Raw genomic sequence first — 9,129 nt, 5'->3', positions numbered from 1 at the left:
TCTGAATTGGATATTAAAGCAATGAATTTTAGCCATCCAAAATATTTTATAAAACTATTCAAAATTGATATTAATATATTAGTTAAAATATTTTTCACTAATTAAATTCTTTATTACACCACTTTTTAAATTATACATATTCCGTATAACCCATGAATTGCATTTGTATGGTTACGTACTTAAATTTTGTATTATTTATATGATCAAATACAAGGTTGTCATCCAGATTTGAGATATAATCATATCTATGGAATGCCGACAAACGGTCTTCAACAGTCCAATTAGCATGCATTAGAATATTAAAGGATGACTGGTGTAACCGTTGTTGTCCCATATGCGAGTGATTACAGTTTTAAGTGTTATTAAGAGATTTGTATAACTTGTACATCGGCTATAAATTTGTACATTTGCAGGGTATTTATGATTCATTAACTATCAAATGCAGTAGTGGTTAAAAATAAATTAATATTATTTACAATATATATAATTAGAAAATATTAAAATCGTATTAATATTAAAATTATATTAATTGTAAAAGCTTTACAACATAAATTGAAATATGCATAAATTAAAATATAATATATATTTTAGTATTTCTATTATTTCGATTTTAAAATTTAATTGAATTATTTTATATTTATATTTATATAAATATCTTTTTTAAATTATCTTTCCATTACCGTCCGCAACTGTAAACACAAATGCTATTTGGAATCATCTTTTGAATTTAAGAAGTTTAAAATAATTGGAAGCGATTTATAGTATATTAAGTGATTGTTGCAAAATACCAGTAACCGCCACCAAGCGGATAATAACAATAAAATCAGTCATAATTTAAATTAAACGTTGATGAATTTTATAATACATAAATAATTAACAAACATAAGCTTTTTTTTTACTAACCCGAAGATACTCGAGATTTATGAAAGGACCGAGACTAATCCGCAAACTACTTTACAGATAATTTTTTTTCTGGATTTGCAAATGAATCCTAAAGTATAGACTAAAATATATGTGTAGATATTCAGCAATAATATGACTTATAATATGACTTAATTTAATGCAGTAGATAGATTAAACCTGAAACATGTTAGTATTTATGAGGTTAAAAAGAAATTGGACTATCTTTTAATAAACTAGTATCTTTTTGTCGGCTTAATATAACTAGTATATTTTTGACAGATATCTATACTATTAAAGCAGGATCCTATTGGTCTTTTTACTAAAAATACCCTTTTATTTAGTTCTCATGCCACTGATTTTGCAAAGATTTCGACAGCTTAATGAAGGCCATTCCTGTAATTTAACGTTTTCTTCCTCTATGGGCTCTTATTGATGTTCGATAATAATAAAATTGTAGGCCCAAACGATTTTTCTTTCCTTTTCTATTTTTTTAACATGTAAACGTAAACGGTTTTTAAAAACCAAAACCAAATACTCGATATCAGTGGGCCATATTTAAGAAAAGATCAGATTAATAATTGAGCCCAATACAATTTTCTCTCTTTTTGTCAAAAACAAAACATTTTCTCAAAATTAACAAAAAAATAATGGAAGCATTTAAGTAATTAGATATTTTCTCTAAACTTTCATAAATAAGTTTTTGAAATAATTCTAATATGAATATGAAATTAAGTTTTTGAAATAATTCTTTTTTTAATATAATTTAAGCATTCATAAATTTTTTTGAATATTTTCATTGAAAAGTATAAATCTTTATTAAGAGTATATAATTTTTTTATTTGAAAATATAAACAAATAGTAAAATTAATTTATCAGAGTTATACCAACTTGATTCATTAAAAATAAAGTTTAATTTTCTAAACATAAATATTCATTAAACCTGGACGTTCGGGTACCCATTCGGATACGGATCGGTTCTTTCGAGTATCGGGTTTTTCGGGTTTTGAAATTTAACTCCATTTGGGTATTATAAAATTTCGGATCGGGTTCGAGTTGGGTCTTTCCGGGTCCGGGTGGATTCGGTTCTCATGCATAAGAACCTGAAAATAACCAAATAACCAAAGTATCTAAAACGGGTTCGGTTATTTGTACTCAAAGTAACCAAAGTATCCAATTCGGTTCAAATTTTTGTATCCAAATTACTCAAAAGTAAGCAAAAGTAACCAAAATATCCATTCTATAAAGTTTTTTTGGTAAACGTTTATCCAAATTATCATATTTTATCTAAAAATACTCAAAAGTACCGAAAATAACTACTATAGTTAACTTATAATATTAATTTAAAATATTAAAATAATTATAAATATAATTATAACATATATTTTAGATATATATTCATATTTAGATATCTTTGGGTACTCATTCGGTTCTCGGTTCGGGTTGGGTTCGAGACCGGTTCTTCGGATATAGCAATTTAAAACTCATTCGGATATTTATTCCGGGTCTGATCGGGTTCGGGACCCTGATTTTCTGGTCGGTTTCGGGTTGGTTCTTCAGGTCCGGATATTGTGTTCGGGCCTATACTCATTTAAAATGAAACACGATAAAGAAAGATAAAAAGCTTAAGTTTTTTTATAAAAAACAAATATATGAAAATATGACATTTATTAAATATTTGTCAATTTAAAAAATAAAGGAAAATAAACCCGCGCTTTAAAAGTGCGGGTCAAAATCTAGTTCAGAAACTTAAACGGATTACGGTTGCCGACTTTTTTTTATCCTCCATCCCGCCTACAAGTTTGTCATATCTAACTTTTAAGCAAAAAGACACATGAAGTAAACCAAAGGCTAGGAGTTACAGAACACCTAGAAGCTAAGCCAGCAGGAAACAGGACCTTCCTCTGGAAACATTGGCCGACAGAATTAAGGGAAATTCTCTGGAAGCTTTACACAAAAACATAATAAACAAAGCTAGAAGTAAAAACAGATCATAGAAACTAGATCACAACAGCTAAACATCCAAGAAAGAGGATCCATTGAAAGGGGAAAAAAGGAATAAGTGTACACCAGTTGACGAAATTTATCAGGGGATAAACGGAGAAAAGTACTAACGTCTCGGATTCAAAGCTTTGAATTTATATACAGATAGTATGAATATCTAATTTTCATTGTAGAGCAAGTAGACTTGCTTATTGTTGGTGGGTCGGTCTCTAGGAAATTAGTCGGGCCTTCGAATTCGGATACTCCGGGTAATCAAAAGAAAAACATGTTCTAAACTATACATCAATACTATTAAAACAGGAACATGATCTATTAATACAGATGTGGTTCAATTATTTTAATATAATTATTAAAATTTCTTATTAATCATTTAAAATATATTATACAAATAAAAATACAAATATAATTAAAAATAAATATAAAAATTAATTTTTTTACAAAATGTCAAATAAAAAAATATACCCATCCTTTTAAGGGTGGATCAGAATCTAGTTTATGTTTAAAACAATGTAGACTGTTTTTCAAACCATTTTATATTAATCTGAATCGATTTGTAAACACCAACTCGCTTTTCATGGCCTATAACCGTAGTAAACTTAAATGGGCCGGAACATAAATCTACAATGTAGCTGAAATGATTTATAATCATCTCTGAACGGTCCATACAAATTAGATCCCACTATACAATAAATTGAGACTCGAACTCGATCTGAAAGTAGAGAGACCTATGAATAATGACTACAATAAAGGTAGCTGAAATGATTTAGAGTCATATCTGAACGGCCCATACAAATTAGAGCCCATTATACATAAATAGGAGTAGTATTTAAACTAAAAGGTTTTAACTGAAATATTTATTTAAGGACAAAACAATAATCAATTAACTAAAAGAATAGAAAAACAAGAAATAAAAAGAGATGGTTCAAGCAGTAAGTGTCAGGCTATCACAGATTTGACTATATTCTTAGGCCTGGGCACGAGTCGGATATCCAGGTTTTTGAAGATATTTGTGATTTGTTTCAAATGTTACGGATATCTAATTTTCCGATTTGTTTTGCTTCGGGAAAATACGGATATTCGGAAAAACGGATATTTGCGAATACTTACGGATATCTCATTTATTTTGATTAATACAAATAATCTTAAAAACTCGATACAATTTGTTTTATAAAATATTTTTTTGGCATGATATAAAAGATAAAATCTAAAAGAAGTAATGAATCTACATATTTTGTAAAACTTTAACTTAGTTAAAAATTATAATAACACAAAACTTAAGAAAAAATTATAATATTCATAAATATTTTTTCTTACTTTAATGTAATATTTTAATATAAGTAATAATGTGAATAAAATCTGTCAAATCATATGTTAGAGTAATAATTATATAATTTTATACATTTAAAACTTTAAATATAATCAACATATACATGTATTTATATATTGATGGATCAGATCGAATATTCGCTTCCCAAAATTTTAATATTTTTGATTTTCTTTGATTCTAACGGATATTGGATTTTAGTATTTGTTTTGATTTAAAAGTTAAAGATATCCGGAATTTTTGGATCGAATAGCAATGGATAACGAATCAAATCGAATTTAACGGATAAAATGCCCGGCTCTAATTCTTGTAACCAAAAGCGCAGAAGATGCCGAGACCGCATGTTCATTTCTTGTTTCTGCCTCTCATTTTTTCCCATATTTTAATACTTATTTTTCTTTCTAAAAGACCCTTTATGACATAAAGTTTAGAGTAATTGCACTTGATATACAAAAAAAAAAGATTATTTAGGTCTTTGGATGTGCACTGTTAACTTTTTAAATATTTCAGCAATGTCCCTGTGACATCCTTTCTAAAGCTTCTTCGCCTCTTTACAGCTCCTCCGTGACAGTTTACTGAAATTACTTCTCCGGTGCTCCGTCGTTTCGCTGGAATTACTCTTCTTCCTTTCGAAGTTGCTTTTCCTCCCTTCAAAATTACTCTTTCGATGCTCTGTTATTGTTGCATCGAAAACGCCATTGACGCTCGAGCTTCTCGCGGCGGAGAAGGAGCTCCTCACGCCGGAGTAAGACGACATGTCTTCTTCCGACCCAATAAAGTACATGTTTCCTCCTCGGAAGCTACAAAGCGATCTCGGTCTTCAAGCACTCTGTTTCTTATAATCCAAAACGTTAGAATCGTCGGATTAATCTTCCTGAAGAACCTCCCGAGTCTCGAGAATCTATGATGCTTCGTCTTGTTGATCTCAATGCAGCTGCTACTACTCCTCTTGAAGACCACAACCTCCTCGGTTCTCGTCACATCCTCTGTTCTAGTTGTCTTCCTCTGTTTCGTCCCTGGCGTCTACGGCGTCGTTCAAGGTTCCGTTTCTTTAAGCGTTTTCCTTTTGTTATTACTCTGTTTTTTTCTGGATTGTTTTTAGTGTTTGATTTGTTTTTTTTAGATTGATTGAAGGAAAGCGTTTGCGGTTAGATTCTGATGACTCCACGGTAGAGACGGTGCAGAGGACAATACTATGGAGGGTCTCAGCTAAAAGAAGTCAAAGCCCACTCAGCTTTCCAATTTTCTATGGCTAAACTGGAAGAGGAGATCTGCAACATTCTTGTATCCCAAACATTTGTTTCAAACCTGATTTTTGAAGAATCATCAGTTTCCTCTTCTTCCTCATGCGCTGAAACTAGAGAAGATAGCACCGGCGATGGTGATGTTACAGAAGAAGATGATGTTACTGCAAAAGATGGTTATGGTTAAGCCGCGTAGAAGAATTACAGATCCACAAACAGAGGAACTAAACAGTAATTTCTACCTTCTTTCCTTTTCTTTTCCGACAGATTGTGCAAATTTAGTAAAGTATTGTATTCTTACCTAATTAATTTAATTTCTATGTATATACAGCTAAATAGCTCTAAAGTTTATGTGTTATCACGAATATATCGCACAGTTTAATTAAAAAAATTAAACACTTTGAAGTCATACTACAGATTAAAACGATTGGATCTTGATTTTAACACAAGTTTGTCAACCTTACAAGTTGTACAAGATTAATAAGAAGACTCCTCTTTCGAGAAAACTGTTAAAAGTAATGATAATTTATTGTTTTTAAAAAATAATGATAATTTATTGGTTGAAAAATAATGATAGTTTACAGTTTTTACCTTTTGAAAAGAATAAATATATTTTGAACTTAGCCTCGCACCTTACCGTTCACAGCTTTACAGTAATAAGATTCGATTTCAAAGTAAAATACAGTATCATTTGAATTTCTTTCCTTTTGTACAAATTCTTTTTTCTCATATTCTTCCTAAACAAACTCAACCAAAAGAAAAACAAAAGAAGACTTCTTTTCTGTCTCTATCTCTCTATTTACACAATAACCTAATATTAATATTTCTCCAAAAACCTAATAATCTTTTTATTCTCTCCTCAACAACTGTTTTTCTGCCTTAATACTATTTTTACAAAATGACCATTATTACTACAAACTCAGCCCAGAAAATTGCACCTATTTACACTCTTTAAGAACTCCAAAAGGATCGATCTCTCGTTTACTCTCTCAGCTTCCCTCAAAGATTTTCAACGAATTCAATTTTCCAGACCCTTAACTCGTTATATATACACACGAGACACTAATGGGTTTTTTGAGCTAATTCAACAGAGTATGGTGGTGTTTTTTAAGGTTGGGTTCTCATGCCAAGGCAGGGATGCTGCAGTTTCTACTGTCCCTGTCGAGACAATCGAACCCTTCTATCCTAACCGCTGGGCTGTTACCAAAATTGCCTCTAACACATCCTCCATTCCTCCCTGAGGAGGACTGAGGTTGGCCCAGCGGAGTCGGCATCGGTGAGGAGACCAGTGAGAGCTCATCTCTGAAACGAGCATCCTGTGTTAAAGGGTTAGCGACTCTGCTCGGCGGCGACCCACATAAAAACGGGGACGGCGAGTCTAGTATCTTCGTGTGATGAACTTGTTCCGCACCATAACCATCCTGTCATCACCACCACAGCATAATCAATTATTTGAATATATTTAATAAAATACAAAATTGTTTTACAGATATGATTGATGACGAGTGAGTGAGTGAGTGATTGATATACAAAAAATCATGTGGCTACGTGGTTTCAAGAAGAGACATATTTTTAAAAAAGGTCAGAAACTGGCCCACGTATGTGCTGTAAGGATTTTAACACGAGACGTCTTATTAATTTTAAAATTTTCTGTTTTTTTAATAAAAGGTTTCGACAAGTCTCAAACACAAGAACTGAAGAAAGTTCACATGTTTTTTAATAATCAGTAATCGTACACGATTATACGCTCTATTTTCTATACTTTCTTTAAAATATGAAAATAATAAAAATACGGAGAAACCGACTTTCTACCGATTTATTTGGTTTGTTGATTGAGAGATCTACCAAGACGTAACCAGTTTTGATGAACCAATTTCACCAACCAATTAAGAACACAAATAAATGATAATTATATACGAAGAGGTAACTAGGATATTTATATTATACCTTTGTGAGTATGATATCTAAGATATCAGTCTCTGCCTCGGATTCACAGACCTCCACTTGTTGATGGCTGCGAACAATATAAAGAATCAAAGTTAGCTCACAAAAACGGATCATCAAGATCAGAGAAAGAGATGTTTCAAACCTGAAGTAACAACGGAGAGAACGAGCGGGATGGTGGTAAAGGGAAGGGTTACGGATAGCAATACGACGTGGTTTTGGGCAAACAACAACAATCTGATCGTTTGGCTGGACCGCCCACTGATTCATCGTTTCTTTCTTTTCCAACAAACAAAAAACCTAATAAAACCTGTTCACAGAATTCAAATTAGTATGTGAATCTAAGAGAAACGAATACGCCAGTTTTCTGGAGAACAAGTATACGATCCTCTTAAGCACGAGGCCAAATTCAAAACGTTCATAGATCTAACCGAGAAAGATTAAAAAAAAAACAGGACATACTACAAATCAAATCCCCGATCTATAAAAATAGTAAAATCTATGTAAAGATTGAGCAGAGCGAGAGAGAGAGAGAGAGAGGGAGAAGGATACCTTAAGGTTAACTTTAGAGCCTCTGTTGCAAGCAAGCTAGAGCTATGGCGGTAAGAAGATAAATAAAAGAAGGGAGTAGAGAAAGGATGATGAAAGGCGTGTGGGTAGTGTTGTTAGGCGAGAGAAGAGAGACGAGGCATGGAGTTGTCCCTTGTTCTTTTTATAGGGCCATGCAACCCTTATGACATCCATTCAAACAATTTTTTTTTTTTATTATTCTCCACTGAGATTATTTTTATTTTTACACATAGCTACCCAAAAATGCGATTAGGTCTCCGGCCGCGAGAAGCCTGTCTCTCTCCTAGTTAAAATAGAAAGAAATATATCTATAGAGATTGATCAGAAAAAAAAAAATATATATAGCGATTGAAGTTCAGAGTTGACTGAATTATCGAGGTACGGTACGGTTTAGGATTTGTTCATCTCCATTTGTTTTTTTTTTTTTTTTGAGAAAGTGTTCATCTCCATTTGTTTTATGTTTTGAATGGTTGCACTTTGCAGATTAAGATGGACTGTTTTTGTCAACTATTTATTTGATTAGGTCAAATTTTAGCATTAGCTAACGTTGTATAAAAAACGATTTCAAGATGGATTACGGATATGTTATATACCTAATCTTTATTAAGACTAAATTATTTACTATTTTAAAATTATATTTGTATATTTCGACTTGATATATAAATATGAGATATACTGATTATCTGAACATATTTAAATTATAAATACATTCAATAATACAAAATAAAACCAGAAAATATAGTCGAAATGTAACTACCTATATAGAAATCAAGATCAAAAATTTCATATCCCTATTCAGATACACTCGCTCGAATTGAATTCCAGATATTATCGGGTTCATAACATTATTATTTGAACCAAACCAAAATAAAAAAATGCATATCAAACCAAAATTCATAAATAATCCAACTATTGATATATTTTTGAACCAAAAATCAAAATCCATAATCGAATTGGAACCAAAGCAAAAAAAAAATACAACCTGGATGTGAAACAAAATTCAAAAACAATCATCAAATCACGAGGTTGTAATTTAAAAACATAAACTATAAATAAATAATCCCACACAGCCATGCGGATCAGATTCTAGTTAATTTTAAACTCATAAATATTTATACTAAGGTAACAACAAATGACTAATTG

General features: G+C 31.3%; 1 protein-coding gene and 1 long non-coding RNA gene across 2 annotated transcripts; one reads left to right on the top strand and one right to left on the bottom strand.

The window, feature by feature from the left end:
• Window positions 1–4,668: 4,668 nt before the first annotated feature.
• LOC108828729 (uncharacterized) lies at window positions 4,669–6,404 on the top strand. The gene is made up of 2 exons (XR_001945817.2): window positions 4,669–5,268; window positions 5,352–6,404. It is a non-coding gene; the product is annotated as an uncharacterized LOC108828729 (long non-coding RNA).
• LOC108828728 (uncharacterized) lies at window positions 6,140–8,126 on the bottom strand. Its single transcript, XM_018602492.2, has 4 exons — window positions 7,969–8,126; window positions 7,562–7,726; window positions 7,420–7,486; window positions 6,140–6,893 (listed from the first exon to the last, which is right to left on the bottom strand). Exons 2-4 carry the CDS (start codon window positions 7,684–7,686, stop codon window positions 6,594–6,596), a joined length of 492 nt encoding a protein of 163 aa, XP_018457994.1. The 5' UTR covers window positions 7,687–7,726; window positions 7,969–8,126; the 3' UTR covers window positions 6,140–6,593.
• Window positions 8,127–9,129: the final 1,003 nt, after the last annotated feature.

The sequence above is a fragment of the Raphanus sativus genome, chromosome 9, assembly GCF_000801105.2.
Source record: "Raphanus sativus cultivar WK10039 chromosome 9, ASM80110v3, whole genome shotgun sequence".
NCBI lineage: Eukaryota > Viridiplantae > Streptophyta > Magnoliopsida > Brassicales > Brassicaceae > Raphanus > Raphanus sativus.
Note: the sequence above shows the minus strand (reverse complement) of the source record. Positions and strands in the feature narration are given on the sequence as shown.

Coding starts and splice junctions, on each gene's coding strand:
- LOC108828728 (XM_018602492.2), bottom strand. CDS start 7,686: ATGAATCAGTGGGCGGTCCAGCCAAACGATCAGATTGTTGTTGTTTGC. Junction 7,487..7,561: donor TCTCTCCGTTGTTACTTCAG/GTTTGAAACATC, acceptor TATTGTTCGCAG/CCATCAACAAGTGGAGGTCT. Junction 6,894..7,419: donor TAGATATCATACTCACAAAG/GTATAATATAAA, acceptor TGGTGATGACAG/GATGGTTATGGTGCGGAACA.